Below are 20,288 nucleotides of genomic sequence, written 5' to 3'. Positions count from 1 at the left end.
AAGCATGTTTAGCTATTCCTCGTCCTGCAGGGATGATACTTGTAAGAAACTTACTTTATTTGTCGCCATGGAGACAAGGATTAGTGATTTAGAAGTAGCTAAAACACTGCTGACTGTGGCTGGTCTTTAGCCGCTAGCTAGCTAGCCATGTCTTAAAGCACCTCTTCCTGAGGGCGTTTCAGTGTTAGAACTTCACCTTAATCGTTAGTTTTTAGGCCAAAATTCGTCCGTTCTGCCTTTTCTGTCTACACACTGTGTCTGCTTGTAAGTACTCCGTGATTGTGCGCTGCCGTACATGCTCGTCTGCTCATAAAACCAGCAATGTCACGACGTGACAACAACGGGTGCTTTTCAGAGGCGGTATAGTACCGAATATGATTCATTAGTATCGCGGTACTATACTAATACCGGTATACCGTACAACCCTACTATGATGTATAATGGGATGCTGTGTGTCATAAAGCATGTGCGACATTATTTCTTGTTTTCTATAAACACTAACAAAAGTACAGGAGTAATATGGTTATCCACTTATTAGTGCAGTGGTACACGTGCATGCGCAACATTCACGTTCAGGCTTGGGCAATTATTTTGGCCACATTCGGCCCCCGGGCCTTAATTTGCCCAGGTCTGGTGTAAGTGAGTGCATGTGAACGATAACACGTTAAAAAAATTAACACGTAATTATCAACTTTAGGGTTTTTTAACCTTTCCTGAATTGTGTATGTATATATATTTTTTGTTAATTATTTCAATTTTAAATATTTTTGGGGAAAATATTGCATATTTTATGTGTTTGCCATATTAAAAAAATATAGTTTTCTTTGACAAAAAAGGCATAACACAAACAAACAAGAAAATATTTAAAAAATGATAACAACTTATAATTGACAGATAGATCTGAAGTTGATTCTCAAACTGTGGTGGTTGTACGCTCATCTAGTGGTACGCCAAAGAATCACTTCATTGAATATTCACACACAGTCTTACTGTTCAAACTGTCTGTAATCTTACAGTGGCCAAAAATATTAAATATACTTGTTAAATAAAACCTCTGCCTTGCTTTTAATGAATATTTAGGCCGACTACGCTACTGTAATTTAATGCTGTTCTTGGAGAGCTGAGTGATTTCTGAGGTGGTTAAGAACCACTCATCTAAAGACTTAATGGTTGGAAGTAAAAAAAAAAAAATGTATGAATAAATGTATAATGTATATATGTTTAACACTTTTATGAGCTGGCCCTTTTGGGTCCCCAAAAATTTTAGTGGGAATTAAAAAACAAAAAACTGTCCAAGTCGAACAATTGTTCTGTGAGGTTTCAGGAAGTATGGGGTGGTTTCCTAAAAATGTCAAAGAGACTGATCTCAAATTTAACCACGATTGAACAGTGATTGGAAAGTAAAAGTAATTGAACGGTAGATAATTGATGAGCCTTTTGTCTGCTTTTGTGTATTGCTGCATAGTGTAGAGTGGTTTCATGTCAATATTTGCCTGTACTTTTTTTTTGTCTCGTTTATTTTTTAATTTTATTTTATATATAGTTTTTTGGGGGTTACTTGTTTGGTGGAGAAAAAAAAAAACATTTGACATGTGTTTAATTGTATTTCTGGACTGTATATGTCAAAAATCCAATAAATACATTTTTTTTTGTTGTTTTTTTAAACTCTCCTTGCTCAAAAAATAATAATGAATTAAAATGAATGGTTTTACAAATTATTGACATATTTAAAGCTCCAAGTACTTCACTTACAAATGTTTTGGGGGATAAAAAATATATTTAGTTATTGCCTTCATAAACAGGGTTTTCTTTGACAAAAAGCTCATAAAACATTTTTTATTTTTTTTACTTTCTATCGACATATTAACCTGAAGTTGATCTAGAGATTCACTGTAAGCGTTTAATTAAATAATAATAATTATTGATTTATTTTTAACATTTTTATGAGTGAAACCCTTTTGGCCCCCCCGTAACTTATTTTTAGGGGAGCCCTAAAAGTAAAAAAAAAAATCTTTATTTTGGTTTTGATCATGAAAAATATCAAAATGCTTAAATATTTTAGTGTGCGGGCCTTATTGGAAAAAGTTTGGACGCCCCTGCTTTCCAGGTATGTTATAGTGTGCACTGAGTTCCATCATGCTAATAACAGGTGCATGTTTTCTACACTTGTGCTGCACATCCAGTAATAATGGCTAACACCAGGAGTCTGCTTCATTAGGGTAATGTTACAAAAAGCCAAAGAAAAAGCAAAATGCATGTACAATTGCTCTGAATTAAGGCTTAAGTGCGTTCGAACCCCGGCCGAGTCATACCAAAGACTATAAGAATGGGACCCATTACCTCCCTGCTTGGCACTCAGCATCAAGGGTTGGAATTGGGGGTTAAATCACCAAAAATGATTCCCGGGCGCGTACACCGCTGCTGCTCACTGCTCTCCTCACCTCCCAGGGGGTGATCCAGGGTGATGGGTCAAATGCAGAGAATAATTTCGCCACACCGAGTGCGTGTGTGACAATCATTGGTACTTTAACTTTAATTTTAACTTTAATCTTTAGGAATAATTGTTAGAAAGAAAACAACATAAATCTCCGGGTGCTCACTGCGACTTCAGCAGCAGATTTATTTCTTTAGTTTTGAACCAGGGGAGACAGGGCCTTCTCTGTGGTCGGCCCTAAACTCTGGAACACTCTGCCCCTCCATGTTCAAACTGCTTCCACAGTGGAGTGTTTTAAGTCTCGTCTTAAGACCCACTTTTATTCTTTGGCTTTTAACACTACGTGAGTTGTGTGGTCTTCTGTCCTCTGTTGTCCTCTGTGTTTTTTTTTATAAATTTTGATGTCTATTTTACTGTTTTAATTGGTTTTACCCTTTAAAATCGTTTTTAATCATATTTATTTTTTATATTGTTTCTGTATTGGTTTTCTATTCATTTATTCTTTGTTTTTATTCAGTCATTGGTGTAGCATAATATTGTTTTTAATATCGTTTTTAATATTGTTTTTAACATGGCTGTGCAGCACTTTGGAAACATTCTTGTTGTGTAAATGTGCTATATAAATAAAGTGGATTGAATTCCGAAAGATGCATTTTTAAGGGAGGTTTGACTTTGGAGGTTCCACTGTAATCACAAGTGTAGTGTAAATCGGGAAGGCCAGATGCAGTCATTTGAGTGAATGGGGTTACTCGTTTAAGCAGCTTTATCAGAATCTATGTCTTCATTTGATTGGTGATGGATGAACTTTCACTCCACTCACATTCAAGTTATCATGACCACACTTTTCTGGCTCCCGCATGGATTCAAATCCACCAAAAAGAAAAAAATCCTTGAGTATACGCGTTGTGCAACTTAGTAGCATGTACGTTCAGTGCAACCGTTGCACCACATGCTGCAGGGTCATGTGCTCGGCTCCGGTGAAAGGCAGTCTGTGCGTGCAGTAGTGCTGGACCAGCTCAGGGATGCTGGAGAAGACACAGCTGCTCTGATCGAGAGTGTAGCCCAGACCTTTGCTGCTCTTAGTCTGGGCAACGATGATGTGCACACAACTCTGACTGGTCCTGACAAATGAGAAGAGACAAAAGCATCATCGGTTAGAACGGCAACTTGGGATGAAAAACATTATCCGTATCTGGCGGCAAGGGCCAGGCGATATGGCTGAAAACTGTATCGAGTGTTTTATATCGGTCGATATCGATAATTGTTGATATTTTTTATGACCTGTCAGAAATAAGGACTATGCGAAAAATACAAACTCCAAAACCAGTGAAGTTGGCACGTTGTGTAAACCGTAAATAAAAACAAAATATAATGATATTTGCAAATCCTTTTAACTTATATTCAATTAAATAGACTGCAAAGACAAGTGTGGGGCTCTCGCTCCTCCGGGTTCCTTGGACCACCAATGACGGACATGACAGCTGCATTCATCTTGGCGAACAATAATTTTTTTGCAATAAATGTTCGTTGGGACCTTTTCCAGTCATTTTCTGTCCGTCTCCTTCTCGCTCGAGCACATGAATGGTTTCTCCCAGAGTGTCCGTGTGTCACCAACCGCCATCACCAACAACAACAACAACAACACTTTCTGCTTCCCGACTGCTGCCTCTAACAGAGCGACAGGTGATCAGACAAACACTCACAGCTGTGTCATCTACGCACCTGCCGCTGATCTCGAAGCCAATCCTGGCACACCCCGTTTCGCAGCAGGCCCGCAAGTCACGCCCCCCCCACAACAAGATACTTAACGTTCAAACTGGAAAACGTTATTTTCTGCAAATATTAGCTCATTTGGAATTTGATGCCTGCAACATGTTTCAAAAAAGCTGGCACAAGTGGCAAAAAAGACTGAGAAAGTTGAGGAATGCTCATCAAACACTTATTTGGAACATCCCGCAGGTGAACAGGCTAATTGGGAACAGGTGGGTGCCATGATTGGGTATAAAAGCAGCTTCCATGAAATGCTCAGTCGTTCACAAACAAGGATGGGGCGAGGGTCACCACTTTGTGAACAAATGCGTGAGCAAATTGTCGAACAGTTTAAGAACAACATTTCTCAACGAGCTATTGCAAGGAATTTAGGGATTTCGCCATCTCCGGTCCGTAATATCATCAAAAGGTTCGGAGAATCTGGAGAAATCACTGCATGTAAGCGATGATATGGACCTTCGATCCCTCAGGCGGTACTGCATCAAAAACCGACTTTAGTGTGTAAAGGATATCACGTCATGGGCTCAGGAACACTTCAGAAAACCACTGTCAGTAACTACAGTTAGTTGCTACATCTGTTAGTGGAAGTTAAAACTCTACTATGCAAAGTTAAAGCCATTTATCAACAACACCCAGAAACGCCGCCAGCCTTACTTGGCCCGAGCTCATCTAAGATGGACTGATGATAAGTGGAAAAGTGTTCTGTGGTCTGACAAGTCCACATTTCAATTTGTTTTTGGAAATTGTGGAGGTCGTGTGTTCCGGACCAAAGAGGAAAAGAACCATCCGGATTGTTATAGGCGCAGAGTTCAAAAGCCAGCATCTGTGAGGGTATGGGGGTGTATTAGTGCCCAAGGCATGGGTAACTTACACATCTGTGAAGGCACCATTAATGCTGAAAGATACATAGAGGTTTTTTAGCAACATATGTTGCCATCCAAGCAACGTTATCATGGACGCCCCTGCTTATTTCAGCAAGACAATGCCAAGCCACGTGGTACAACAGCGTGGCTTCATATGTAAAAGAGTGCGGGTACTAGACTGGCCTGCCTGTAGTCCAGACCTGTCTCCCATTGAAAATGTGTGGTGCATTATGAAGCCTAAAATACCACAAAGGAGACCCCCGGACTGTTGAACAACTTAAGCTGTACATCAAGCAAGAATGGGAAAGAATTCCACCTGAGAAGCTTCAAAAATGTGTCTCCTCAGTTCCCAAACATTTACTGAGTGTTGTTAAAAGGAAAGGCCATGTAACACAGTGGTGAACATGCCCTTTCCCAACTACTTTGGCACGTGTTGCAGCCATGAAATTCTAAGTTAATTATTATTTGCAAAAAAAAAATAAAGTTTATGAGTTTGAACATCAAATATCTTGTCTTTGTAGTGCATTCAATTGAATATGGGTTGAAAAGGATTTGCAAATCATTGTATTCCGTTTATATTTACATCTAACACAATTTCCCAACTCATATGGAAACGGGGTTTGTAGTCAACACAAGCGACATCAGTGGGTTGTCAACACAAAGAGGTTCCGCCGTGCCGACGCCGCAATCACGCACACTCACTTGAGAGCGATGGAGTACTTGCTGGTTCCTGATTCGCTGTCTCTCACCAGGAAGCTGGCTTCCCTGCAGCGCTGCAGCTGAGCCTCAGCCTGCTGCCGACTCACACTGCCATGGTACCAGCTGGGAGGAGACGCCATCCAGAGACATATGGAGACAAGAAAATGAGCGAAGGTGAGACGCCATAAGTCAGAAGACAAACAACAGTAGAGAAGGCGCGTGGAAGGCGGCGTCGGCCTCGGTTTATATAAACAGCTGTCGTTACACAAAATGACATTTAGTGGCTACAAGAGAGGAATAAACGCCAACCCGCTGCGAGCATGTTCCCACTGATTCCATTTCCATAGAAAGGCCATGCTTAATGAGATGGAGAGAAGCATTTTACACTTGAAGTCCCACCTAAATTAAGTGCACAGCACTGCGGCACACTCAAGCACGCCATGTTGTGTTATCCTTACATTGTTGTTCTTGTAATAACAATACATTAAACAGTCATGGGCTGAAGTGAGAGTGTCATTCACCAACTTCCTCACTAAAATTTAGTTTATTTTTGCCATGCTTTTAATTTGAAGCTTACTTTGCACTGAACAGTATGGGAAGCTCGTTTTTTGCCACTGAAAGAAGAAACTAATAACATATTTCATTTATTCAACAGGAAATTGTAAAAGCAAACAGTTGTGTTACAGTTAATGGTGCCTTACTCGGTTAAAAAAAACATGGTAAATCAGAGTCAAAAGATAGAGAAAAATAAACATAATTACTAGGGATGTCCGATAATGGCTTTTTGCCGATATCCGATATTCCGATATTGTCCAACTCTTAATTACCGATACCGATATCAACCGATACCGTTATATACAGTCGTGGAATTAACACATTATTATGCCTAATTTGGACAACCAGGTATGGTGAAGATAAGGTCCTTTTTAAAAAAATTAATGAAATAAGATAAATAAATTAAAAACATTTTCTTGAATAAAAAAAAGTAAAACAATATAAAAACAGTTACATAGAAACTAGTAATTAATGAAAATGAATAAAATGAACTGTTAAAGGTTAGTACTATTAGTGGACCAGCAGCACGCACAATCATGTGTGCTTACGGACTGTATCCCTTGCAGACTGTATTGATATATATTGATATATAATGTAGGAACCAGAATATTAATAACAGAAAGAAACAACCCTTTTGTGTGAATGAGTGTAAATGGGGGAGGGAGTTTTTTTGGGTTGGTGCACTAATTGTAAGTGTATCTTGTGTTTTTTATGTTGATTTAATAAAAAAAACAAAAAAACAAAAAACAAAACGATACCGATAATAAATAAACCGATACCGATAATTTCCGATATTACATTTTAAAGCATTTATCGGCCGATAAATGCATCTCTAATCATTACAAAATTAAAAAGTTACAATTATGAGATAAAACATGGTTATGCAATTCTAAACAAGTTAACGATCTACAGCAGGTGTATCAAACTTGTTTTAGCTCAGGGGCCTCAGGGAGGAACATCTGTGCACACGCGGGTCGCACTATTAAAATCATGGCATTAAAAGAAACAAAAAATAAAGACAACTTCAGATTGTTTTCTTTGTCTTACTTTGGCCAAGAATAGAACAAACCCATTCTGAAAATATTACAATAAAAATGTTGAAAAAAAGTTTAGATCCATGTAGGAAAGAAGAAAGTGAATGAATGTTTATAACTAGAGATGTCCGATAATGGCTTTTTTTGCCGATATTCCGATATTGTCCAACTCTTAATTACTGATTCCGATATCAACCGATACCGATATATACAGTCGTGGAATTAACACATTATTATGCCTAATTTTGTTGTGATGCCCCGCTGGATGCATTAAACAATGTAACAAGGTTTTCCAAAATAAATCAACTCAAGTTATGGAAAAAAAATGCCAACATGGCACTGCCATATTTATTACTGAAGTCACAAAGTGCATTAATTTTTTAAAACATGCCTCAAAACAGCAGCTTGGAATTTGGGACATGCTCTCCCTGAGAGAGCATGAGGAGGTTGAGGTGGGCGGGGTTAGTGGGTGGGGTTTTTAGGGGGTAGCGGGGGGTGTATATTGTAGCGTCCCAGAAGAGTTAGTGCTGCAAGGGGTTCTGGGTATTTGTTCTGTTGTGTGTATGTTGTGTTACGGTGCGGATGTTCTCCCGAAATGTGTTTGTCATTCTTGTTTGGTGTGGGTTCACAGTGTGGCGCGTATTTGTAACAGTGTTAAAGTTGTTCACACGGTCACTCTCAGTGTGACCTGTATGGCTGTTGACCAAGTATGCATGCATTCACTTGTGTGTGCGAAAAGCCGTAGATATTATGTGATTGGGCCGGCACGCAAAGGCAGTGCCTTTAAGGTTTATTGGCGCTCTGTACTTCTCCCTACGTCCGTATTATCGGACATCTCTATTTATAACGGAATACATTTACATATGCTTAAAAATGCGTTTTCTTTTGTTTTGTTTTTTAATTAATTAACGTTTATGACAACCTTTTTCCAAAACACAATATAGAATGTGAAATATAACAGGAAAATGCATACATTTATCAATGTTTTCAAAACAGTTACAAAAAAGTGGGACCCCAAAAATCTACCGTGGGGCCCCATTTTTATGACTTGATGGGGTCCCTGGGACCCCATTTTGAGAATTCCTAGCACCATCACTGATGGAGTATTGGTGCGTGCAAAACAGCAGTAGGAGGCTGTGGCCTGCGGGCCGGTTCTAATACTAATCAAATATCATCCCGGGGGCCATAGATAATTAATTCGCGGGCTAGATTTGGCCCGTGGCCCTTGACTATGACATGGCTGATCTGCAAGTATGTAATGATTGTACTGGAAGAAGAAAACGGCACTGAGGCACTTGCACAGTTTGTATTTTCATCTTATACTTTTGATTTTGAATCTCAAAATTTCAACTTTTATCTCATAATTTGTCATTTGTATCTTTTTATGCATTTCATAGACTTTGTGCCTCCTAATTACATTTTTTCATCTCATAATTAGGGCCCAAGCAGCAGAGCAAGTACAGCAGTTGCAATGCAGAGAAATTGCTCTGTTTATTATTATTATTTATTATTATTCCGCCGGTTTGGACGCCTTTTCGAGGTCCTTAACATCCACGAAAAGTCCCCAAAGGCGAGTCAATTTTTATATGTTGGCGGTCCCGAAATAGAAATTTCAAAATCGGCTCTCCAGTTTCAACTCCTATTTCATAATTTAGAAATGTTATCTCATAATTCCGTCTTTTTATCTAATTATTTTGACTTTTATCTTCAAATTTAAACGTTCATCACATAATTGTAATTTTTAATCTCATAGTTTTAACTTTTATCTTATAATTTCGACTTTTTCCAATAAGTTAGACCAGGCCTGGGCAATTTTTTTGACTCAGGGGGCCAAATTTAGACAAAAAAAAGTGTGTCTTGGGGCCGGTATATGTATTTTTAGGAACACTAATGTCTGATTGAATGCTAAAAACGTTATGACAGACCGCCTTAAAAATTGGAATGGAATTTTACGTTTTTCTACTGAATGAGACACCCAGAATGTACATGAAAATAAAGAAGTGAGATTTACAATATTAACTATGAACGATAAAACACTGAATATTGACAACATATGAACGTCACACCCCCTCTCGATTGACATATTTTATAATCAAGTGAAACACAACAAAAATGCAACAAACACAGAGAAATATGAACGCGTAGGGTAAAAAATAAACCCACCTACAATCTGATACATCTGATATATCACTAAGCTTTAGAACTTTGTTGTAAAAATCTCCTTCCGCGTCTGTCCCTGACACCTGTATTTCAGGCTGGCCGTCCTGGAAACACTCTGTGGAAACGCTCCCCACCCACACTGCTTGGTGCCTTGTCTGAGCTGCTGTGACGTAGATTACCATAGTAACTAATTAGATTACCATAGTAACTAGTATAACATGCAAAAGCGCAGATTCCAACCATTGAAATACTTTGTATGGTTCAAGACATACGGTCATTTGAAAACATCACTGCACATCATAATGGCAGCTACAGTTTCCATCTTAAAGGTGTAAAAAAATTAGATGGAGAGAAGCATTTTGTGGCTCCCGGGCCTTAATTTGCCCAGGTCTGCATTAGACTTCATCTCTTTTTTTAACTTTTATCTTACAGTTTACACCAGGGGTGTCAAACTCAAATACAGAGTGGGCCAAAATTTAAAACTGAACAAAGCCACGGGCCAAGGATGAACAAATTAACCTTTTAATAGGGACCCAAACAAGTTTTGCATTGAATATTGAACAAGCAAGGCTTATATAACTTTATAGTGACATGCAAAATCGAGTTTCAAATAATAATAATAATAATAAAAAAATATCAATGGCATATCAAATACAATTTAAATAAAAATGTAATGCCTCTTTTCTATTTGCAGCCTTCTGAGGTAAATATCAACATTAACTTTTTCCACAGGCTAATACATTTGAAAATAAAATAACGATGAATAAACCAACCATTCAGGACTTTAAATTGCTCAGTTTGCAACACACTGATCTAATCTGAAGTGCCCAAGCCAGATACCTGCCATCTTTTCTTGGATGCTAGTTCATTAATATCGGGGCTCAGGCTTTGAGCTGAGGCAACCTTCATTATCCAACCAAGGTGTTCATCAGTCATTATATCTCGTCCACCCGGACCACAGTCTTGGGGGCATGCCTTAAAGGCACTGCCTTTAACGTCCTCTACGAGCTGACGTCACGTCCGCTTTTCATCCATTCTAACGTGTCTAAGAGTTAGAGCTGCAAAGGATTCTGGGTATGTGTTCTGTTGTGTTTATGTTGTGTTACGGTGCGGATGTTCTTCCGAAATGGGTTTGTCATTCTTGTTTGGTGTGGGTTCACAGTGTGGCGTATATTTCTAACAGTGTTAAAGTTGTTTATACGGCTACCCTCAGTGTAACCTGTATCGCTGTTGATCAAGTATGCGTTGCATTCACTTGTGTGTGCGTGCAGAAGCCGCACATATTATGTGACTGGGCCAGCACTCGTTGGACTGGATGAAAAGCGGACGTGACGATTTTTCGGGAGGGGCACTGAAATTTGGGAGTCTCCCGGGAGGGTTGGCAAGTATGAGAATTAGCGGTGAATGCCGTCTTACCGCGGCACAGCCGCTGTATATAAACGGCGGGCCAGCTCTAGTGTTAATTTGATATCGCCTCAAGGGCCAGAGTTTGACACCCATGGTTTAAACTGTCATCTCATAATTTTGACTTCTTATATCCTCATTTAAACTTACATTTCATAATTTCTCCTAATTTACTCTATTTATCACATAGTTTTGACTTTTGTACCCCATAATTTTGACTTAATATCTCACAAGTTGTTTTTTTTTATCTCATAATTATAGCTTTTTACTTAATAATTTCTTAATTTTTTTTTTCCTTCCCATGGAAATATATTGTGAAGGGTGGGGAGACTATGTCTCCCAACTGTCATGAGAACGCCTCGGGATCCTCCAGGAGGAGCTGGATGAAGTAGCTGGGGAGAGGGAAGTCTGGGCTTCTCTGCTTAGGCTGCTGCCCCCGCGACCCGACTTTGGATAAGCAGAAGAAGATAAGTGGGAAGGAGGGATATCGGAAACGGACCTCCATAGAACAGGAAGTCACAATGTGCATGTTTGTATATAGATAGTATAGTTAAGTTGCTATTGTTAAAGGACTACAGTACTGAAGTACCAATACCAAAACTACAACACACGTTGACATAAACGGCCGCATTTTTCATTGAAAACGTTTTATGTCGACATAAGCATGTGGATGTCAACTATGGAGTTGAGTTACAAAACCCAAAACCAGTGAAGTTGGCAAGTTGTGTAATTCGTAAATAAAAACAGAATACAATGATTTGCAAATCCTTTTCAATTTATATTTAATTGAATGGACTGCAAAGACAAGTTATTTAATGATTGAACTGAGAAACATAATTTTTTTTTTGGCAAATAATCATTAACTTAGAATTTAATGGCAGCAACACATTGCAAAAAAGTTGGCACAGGGGCATTTTTACCACTGTGTTACATGGCCTTTCCTTTTAACAACACTCAGTAAACGTTTGGGAACTGAGGAGACCAATTTTTTAAGTTTTTCAGGTGGAATTATTTCCCATTCTTGCTTGATGTACAGCTTAAGTTGTTCAACAGTCTCAGTTGTCGTATTTTAATGCGCCACACATTTTCAATTCGAGACAGGTCTGGACTACAGGCAGGCCAGTCTAGTACCCGCACTCTTTTACTATGAAGCCACGCTGTTGTGACAAGTGGCTTGGCATTATCTTGCTGATAACTTTGCTTGGATGGCAACATGTGTTAAACCTGTCTATACCTTTCAGCATTAATCACAGATATATAAGTTACTAATGCATTGGGCACTAATTACCAGTGATTTCTCCAGATTCTTTGAACCTTTTGATGACATTACGGACCGTAGATGGTGAAATCCCTAAATTCCTTGCAATAGCTCGTTGAGAAATGTTGGTTTTGAACTGTTCCACAATTTGCTCACGCATTTGTTCACAAAGTGGTGACCCTCGCCCCATCCTTGTTTGTGAATGACTGAGCATTTCATGGAAGCTGCTTTTTATACCCCATCATGGCACCCACCTGTTCCCAATTAGCCTGTTTACATGTGGGATGTTCCAAATAAGTGTTTTATGAGCATTCCTCAACTTTCTCAGTCTTTTTTGGCACTTGTGCCAGCTTTTTTGAAACATGTTACAGGCATCAAATTCCAAACGAGCTGATATTTGCGAGAAAAAAAACAAAGTTTACCAGTTTGAACGTTAAGTATCTTGTCTTTGCAGTCTACTCAATTGAATATAGGTTGAAAAGGATTTGCAAATCTTTGTAGACTGTTTTTATTTACCATTTACACAACGTGCCAACTTCCCTGGTTTTGGGTTTTGTAAAGAGATGTCCGATAATATCGGACTGCCGATATTATTGGCCGATAAATGTTTTAAAATGTAATATCGGAAATTATTGGTATCGGTTTCAAAAATATCGGTATCGGTTTCAAAAAGTACAATTTATGACTTTTTAAAACGCCACTGTACGGAGTGGTACACGGGCGTAGGGAGAAGTACAGAGCGCCAATAAACCTTAAAGGCACTGCCTTTGCGTGCCGGCCCAATCACATAATATCTACGGCTTTTCACACACACAAGTGAATGCAAGTCATACTTGGTCAACGGCCATACAGGTCACACTGAGGGTGCCAGTATAAACAACTTTAACACTGTTACAAATATGTGCCACACTGTGAACCCACACCAACCAAGAATGACAAACACATTTCGGGAGAAAATCCGCACCGTAACACAACATAAACACAACAGAACAAATACCCAGAACCCCTTGCAGAATTAACTCTTCCGGGAAGCTACAATATACAATACACCCCCGCTACCCCCCACCTCAACCTCCTCATGCTCTCTCAGGGAGAGCATGTCCCAAATTCCAAGATGCTGTTTTGAGGCATGTTAAAAAAAATAATGCACTTTGTGACTTCAATAATAAATATGGCATTGTCATGTTGGCATTTTTTTCCATAACTTGAGTTGATTTATTTTGGAAAACCTTGTTACATTGTTTAATGCATCACAACAAAATTAGGCATAATAATGTGTTAATTCCACGACTGTGTATATTGGTATCGGTTGATATCGGTATCAGTAATTAAGAGTTCGACAATATCGGATATCGGTAAAAAAGCCATTATCGGACATCTCTAGTTTTGTATTAAGTGGAACTGAAGTCACCCAAGATTTGGTTGGACTAACATTTGTTTTGAGAGTTGTTATTCTTCCTTGAGAAACTTAGATGTATATCTCAAGTAAATAGAATGGATAAACGCTTTCCTTCTCACCTCTGCTTGTCCAGCGGCAGGCTCGAGTCCACTTTGGCCACCTCCCCATCCAGTGGGGCGCTGGCCGAGGTAGGAGAGGAAGGTTTGTTGGGGCTGGAGGAGGGCGACAGTTTGAGAGTAGGGAATGAAGGCGATGTCGTCGTTATCGGGGAGAGTTTAAGAATAGGTGACGACGGAAAGGATGGCGAGGAGGAGGAGGAGGACGAAGAGGTGGAGACGAGTGTCTTATGGCTCCAGTTCTTCTGTCTCAGAGTGTGGTTCTGCTGCTGGCGGATTGAGATGGAAGCATTTTCTTTGGCGGCCGAACAATCCACGGCTTCAAACTGAGCTGCAGAGACACAATGTTAGTGTTTCACAATAAAAGCCCACCAGCCAGCAGAGTAAACATAAGTCATTCATTAGCTTCCTCTGTAAAGCAAACAGATAATTGTCATTGGATTAGAGTAGAAAGACCACACCCTAACAAGCCCCTCCACCCTGGTCACCAGCATGCCCGCCTACCTGACAGGGCTCGAACAATGTCCTCCTTCCGCCACTCCCAGGGCAGCTCGTACTCTCCGGCCGGACGGATGTCAGACTCTGGACGGGTGACAGGGATCCACACGCCCTGGCTGTCGCCCTCCAGTCTGCCTTCGTACGGCGTGTCGTAGATATTCTGCGGCGGGGACAGCTTCCCCTCCTCTGGCTTCCTCTCCGCCTGGCCTCGGTCCAGCAGAACGCACACTTTGAGGAGGTCTTTGGAGCCCCGTCTGCGAACTTCTGCGATAAAACAGCCATGCTTATCTTTCCCTTCGTCTGTCATCGGGATTACGCAACAACGGCGACAGAAAGTGAACACGCCCTTGTTGAAACAAGCTTTTAGTGGAGTAGAAACGCAATGCATGCAAAAATGATGTGACATATAAGCTTGTATAAAAACATTTGGAAACACTTTAGTATGAGGAGCATATTCTAAGTAACAAAGACTTAAAGGCCTACTGAAACCTACTACTACCGACCACGCAGTCTGATAGTTTATATATCAATGATGAAATCTTAACATTGCAACACATGCCAATACGGCCGGTTAACTTATAAAGTGCAATTTTAAATTTCCCGGCAAACTTCCGGCTGAAATCGTTTCGATATGATGACGGTTGCGCGTGACGTCAACTGTTGAAGCGAAAGTATTCGGAGCCCATTGAATCCAATACAAAAAGCTCTGTTTTCATTTCAAAATTCCACAGTATTCTGGACATCTGTGTTGGTGAATCTTTTGCAATTTGTTTAATGAACAATGGAGACTGCAAAGAAGAAAGTTGTAGGTGGGATCGGTGTATTAGCGGCGGACTACAGCAACACAACCAGGAGGACTTTGAGATGGATAGCAGACGGGCTAGCTGAACGATCTCACCTTGACTTCCTCCGTCTCCGGGCCGCCGACCGCATCGGTGATCGGGTGAAGTCCTTCGTCGTACCGTCGATCGCTGGAACGCAGGTGAGCACGGGTCGTGATGAGCAGATGAGAGCTGGCGTAGGTGCAGAGCTAATGTTTTTAGCATAGCTCTGTCGAGGTTCCGTAGCTAAGTTAGCTTCAATGGCGTCGTTAGCAAGAGCATTGCTAAGCTTTGCCAAGCTGGAAAGCATTAACCGTGTAGTTACAGGTCCATGGTTTAATAGTATTGTTGATTTTCTGTCTATCCTTCCAGTCAGGGGTTTATTTATTTTGTTTCTATCTGCAGTTAAGCCCGATGCTATCACGTTAGCTCCATAGCTAAAGTGCTTCGCCGATGTATTGTCGTGGAGATAAAAGTCACTGTGAATGTTCATTTCGCGTTCTCGACTCTCATTTTCAAGAGGATATAGTATCAGAGGTGGTTTAAAATACAAATCCGTGATCCACAATAGAAAAAGGAGAGAGTGTGGAATCCAATGAACCCTTGTACCTAAGTTACGGTCAGAGCGAAAAAAGATACGTCCTGCACTGCACGCTAGTCCTTCACTTTCACGTTCCTCATCCACGAATCTTTCATCCTCGCTCAAATTAATGGGGTAATCGTCGCTTTCTCGGTCCGAATCGCTCTCGCTGCATTGAAAACAATAGGAAAATGTGAGCAGCCCTTCCTCCAGTGACATCACGCTACTTCCGGTAGGGGCAAGGCTTTTTTTTATCAGAGACCAAAAGTTGCAAACTTTATCGTCGTTGTTCTCTACTAAATCCTTTCAGCAAAAATATGGCAATATCGCGAAATTATCAACTATGACACATAGAATGGATCTGCTATCCAAGTTTAAATAAAACAATGTAATTTCAGTAGGCCTTTAATTTGGAGTAGGGTTGCAACAACTAATCGATTAAAATCGATTATAAAAATAGTTGGCAATTAATTTAGTCATCGATTTGTTGGATCTATGCTATGCGCATGCGCAGAGGCAATTTTTTTATTTAATTTTTTTATTTATATAAACCTTTATTTATAAACTGCAACATGTACAAACAGCTGAGAAACAATAATCAAAATAAGTATGGTGCCAGTATGCTGTTTTTTTCCCCAATAAAATACTGGAAAGGATAGAAATGTAGTTTGTCTCTTTTATCCAAATATTAATCGATTAGTCGAAGTAATAATCGATGGATTAATCGATTATCAAATTAATCGTTAGTTGCAGCCCTAATTTAGAGTTATTTGGACACTAGGGGAACATATTCTAAGTACCCTAACCCTAACCTTATTGAGGGAAGACTCTTAGTTAATGTCTTACTGGTTGTATAATAAGGCCATGCAGAATAAGGCATTAATAAGTACTTAATAATGACCCATTAAGAAACAATATGTTACTAATTTGCATGTTAATAAGCAACTAATTAATGGTGAATATGTTCCCCATACTAAAGTGTTACCAAACATTTTATTAAAAGAACAAATACATTAACATTAAGCTGCTAAATTACAATGTTATTCTGGCAATGCTTACTTAATGGGGACATGGCTCTGTTTACACAGTCACCTTTAGGGGACCTCTGACGGTATGGGGACAAAAAAACAGGTCCCCTAAAGGGAAACCTTTTTAAATGAAAAATTTGGTCCCCATGAACCATATTAACTCTTTTTCCCCCAGGGTCCCCAGTAAGAATGATCAGCACATTACTTCACCAATCCAGACACGTTTAAAGACATGTATGAGCTAACTGGGCAGTGGCCATTTCACCAAATTTTTTCTATGCCTCCACAACCTGTAGAAAGGGTGGTCCCCACAAGTGATGATCAAAAACTTGGTCCCCCTTCCAAATTATAACCAGTAATTTTAAAAAATAGTTTTTACTAATGCATTCATGTTAAAAGTGCAATTTTAATGTTGATGATGTACATTTATCAAACAAAAAGAATGAAGGTTATGGCAAGCTGAAACATTGTGGTTTATTCCAGCAAAAATACGCATTAAGGCAAAAAAAAAGTGTGTTTTATCCTATTACTAATACTTACCATTTAATAGATTACTCAGCTACTGAAATAATCAATAGCTGCGTCATAAGTGGTTCTATTGTTTATCTATAGCTGATGGACAGATGGAAAGGGGACCTCTACTTCAGGGGTATGTATCTAAAGTGTTTTGTTAGCCCCACAGCATATTGTCGAAATAAAATAGTAACGTATTTTTCGGACTATAAGGCGCACTTAAAATCCTTTCATTTTCTCAAAACTCGACAGTGCGCCTTATAACCCGGTGCGCCTTATGTACGGAATAATTTTGGTTGTACTGACCGACCTCAAAGCTATTTTATTTGGTACATGGTGTAACGATAAGTGTGACCAGTAGATGGCAGTCACACATAAGTGATATGTGTGGTTTGCTATATGACTTAAGTAAACAACACCAACATTTTATATGTTACATTGAAAATATAGAACATTACACACGGCGCTCAAAAATGTATCAAAATGTTTTAGTACGACTTTGGTAAGATATGAAGCCGCACCTCTTGATGGATTGTACTGCGCTTCAACATAGGAGTATTATTAAGGTGTGTGTATAAGATAAGACATATTATCTGGTGTTTTGTTTCGCAATATTATGCAAAAGCAATTTTTCTTATCTTCCGGTACCTGCTGATCTGTATTTGGGATCTGCATAAGTCCTGAAAATGTACGCAAGTCCGCCTTTGTAGTCCGTGACGCAGTAGTCAATAAGCTTCTTCTTTTTCTCTATCTTCTTATGTGACATTCATCGTCGACTGTTGCCATTTCTAATATAAAATAGTGTAAAGTTCTTACTAGATATTATTATCTGCGGTTGGGGGAGTGGCCGTGCCAGCAATCTGAGGGTTCCTGGCTCAATCCCCACCTTCTACCAACCTGGTCACGTCCGTTGTGTCCTTGAGCAAGACACTTCACCCTTGCTCCTGATGGGTCATGGTTAGGGCCTTGCATGGCAGCTCCCGCCATCAGTGTGCGAATGTGTGTGTGAATGGGTGAATGTGGAAATACTGTCAAAGCGCTTTGAGTACCTTGAAGGTAGAAAAGCGCTATACAAGTATAACCCATTTACCATTTTATCGGCAGATAAATGCTTTAAAATGTAATATCGGAAATTATCGGTATCGGTTACAAAATTATCGGTATCGGTTTAAAAAAGTATAATTTTTGAATTTTTAAAATGCCGCCGTGTACACGGACATAGGGAGAAGTACAGAGCGCCAATAAACCTTAAAGGCACTTCCTTTGCGTGCCGGCCAAATCACATAATATCTACCGCTTTTCACACACACAAGTGAATGCAATGCATTCTTGGTCAACAGCCATACAGGTCACACTGAGTGTAGCCCTATAAACAACTTTAACACTGTTACAAATATGCGCCACATTGTGAACCCACACCAAACAAGAATGACAAAACACATTTCGGGAGAACATCCGCACCGTAACACAACATAAACACGACAGAACAAATACCCAGAACCCCTTGCAGCACTAATTCTTCCGGGACGCTACAATACACCCCCCCCCCCCCCCCGCTAACCCATAACCTCCCCCACCTCAACCTCTTCATGCTCTCTCAGGGAGAGCATGTCCCAAATTCCAAGCTGCTGTGTACGGCTGCTGTGACTTCAATAATAAATATGGCAGTGCCATGTTGGCATTTTTTTCCATAACTTGAGTTGATTTATTTTGGAAAACCTTGTTACATTGTTTAATGCATCCAGCGGGGCATCACAACAAAATTAGGCATAATAATGTGTTAATTCCACGACTGTATATATCGGTATCGGTTGATATCGGAATCGGTAATTTAGAGTTGGACAATATCGGAATATCGGATATTCGGCAAAAAAGCCATTATCGGACATCTCTAGTTTCTAGTAATACTCACATACATACATTAATTCAGGCATTTTTAGACATTTTGCATGTTTGGTTTGGAGTTATGTTTAAATAACTGTCACATTGAGTGTGACAGTAACACTGTCATATTGAGTAAAAAACTAATTTTTGTATTTGCAAACCTTACAAAATCACCTGATTCTAGTAAAACTCACATATATACCGTATTTTTCAGACTATAAGTCGCAGGTTTTTTTTCCTAGTTTGGCCGGGGGTGCGACTTATACTCAGGAGCGACTTATGTGTGAAATTATTAACACATTACCGTAAAATATCAAATAATATTATTTAGCTCATTCACGTAAGAGACTAGACGTATAAGATTTCATCGGATTTAGCGATTAGGAGTGACAGATTGTTTGGTAAATATATAGCATGTTCTATATGTTATAGTTATTTGAATGACTCTTACCATAATATGTTATGTTAACATACCAGGGACGTTCTCAGTTGGTTATTTATGCGTCATATAACGTACACTTATTTAGCCTGTTGTTCACTATTCTTTATGTATTTTAAATTGCCTTTCAAATGTTTATTCTTGGTGTTGGGTTTTATCAAATAAATTTCCCCAAAAAATGGGGAATCATCCAGTGCGACTTATATATTTTTTTTTCCTTCTTTATTATGCATTTTCGGCCGGTGCGACTTATACTCCGGAGCGACTTATACTCCGAAAAATACGGTACATTAATACAGGCATTTTTAGACATTTTGACCCATTTTTCACAGAAATGACACCTGTGGCTCTCTCAAAACCATGTTTTTAGTTTTTGATGAGTTGCTCGACGTAGACGAGTTAAAGCAAACTAAAGAACAGGAACAAACAAAGTCCAAGGGGGTCTTTGTGTTGGTGACAGAGATAAAAAGATTGACTACATCCTGAACCGTGTCGCTAGTTGGAATGCGACTCGTGTTTCTCGGCGGTGCGGCAGGTAGCCTGCTTGTCTGCGCTATTGTGAGAGCAAACAATGGAGTTACAGGAAGAAAAGGTCAACGCTGCTGCGGATTGAACCAATGACCACCTACTTCTGACTGCGGGGAAGTGATTTGGTGCAGAGGGGGGCCAGCTTTCCTTGTTTTGGGGTGCTTTGTCTGGATATTGTTACACTCTGTTAACACATAAAGTGTGTGTGTGTGTGTGTGTGTGTGTGTGTGTGTGTGTGTGTGTGTGTGTGTGTGTGTGTGTGTGTGTGTGTGTGTGTGTGTGTGTGTGTGTGTGTGTGTGTGTGT

At 39.6% G+C, this 20,288-nt stretch overlaps 2 protein-coding genes across 5 annotated transcripts in view; one reads left to right on the top strand and one right to left on the bottom strand.

Annotated features, from left to right (window-relative positions):
* LOC133636172 (cingulin) overlaps positions 1–20,288 on the top strand; it is a 174,708-nt gene that overhangs the window by 59,806 nt on the left and 94,614 nt on the right. For 3 of the 4 annotated variants that reach the window (XM_062029922.1, XM_062029921.1, XM_062029919.1), the window contains one exon: positions 5,820–5,940. The exons of the other annotated variant lie outside the window; for it this stretch is intronic. The gene's annotated coding sequence lies outside the window, so the exon portion shown is untranslated. The remainder of the gene's footprint in view (positions 1–5,819; positions 5,941–20,288) is intronic. 4 annotated transcript variants of the gene reach the window in all.
* The window catches only part of she (Src homology 2 domain containing E), a 28,460-nt gene continuing 8,178 nt past the window's right edge, over positions 7–20,288 (bottom strand). The window contains exons 3-6 of the mRNA XM_062029926.1: positions 14,197–14,454; positions 13,696–14,023; positions 5,770–5,889; positions 7–3,555 (exon numbers count right to left, since the gene is read on the bottom strand). Of these exons, the coding sequence (XP_061885910.1) occupies positions 3,363–3,555; positions 5,770–5,889; positions 13,696–14,023; positions 14,197–14,454 (899 nt within the window). The 3' untranslated portion in view covers positions 7–3,362. The remainder of the gene's footprint in view (positions 3,556–5,769; positions 5,890–13,695; positions 14,024–14,196; positions 14,455–20,288) is intronic.

Source organism: Entelurus aequoreus, linkage group LG20 (genome assembly GCF_033978785.1).
Source record: "Entelurus aequoreus isolate RoL-2023_Sb linkage group LG20, RoL_Eaeq_v1.1, whole genome shotgun sequence".
Lineage (NCBI taxonomy): Eukaryota > Metazoa > Chordata > Actinopteri > Syngnathiformes > Syngnathidae > Entelurus > Entelurus aequoreus.
Note: the sequence above shows the minus strand (reverse complement) of the source record. Positions and strands in the feature narration are given on the sequence as shown.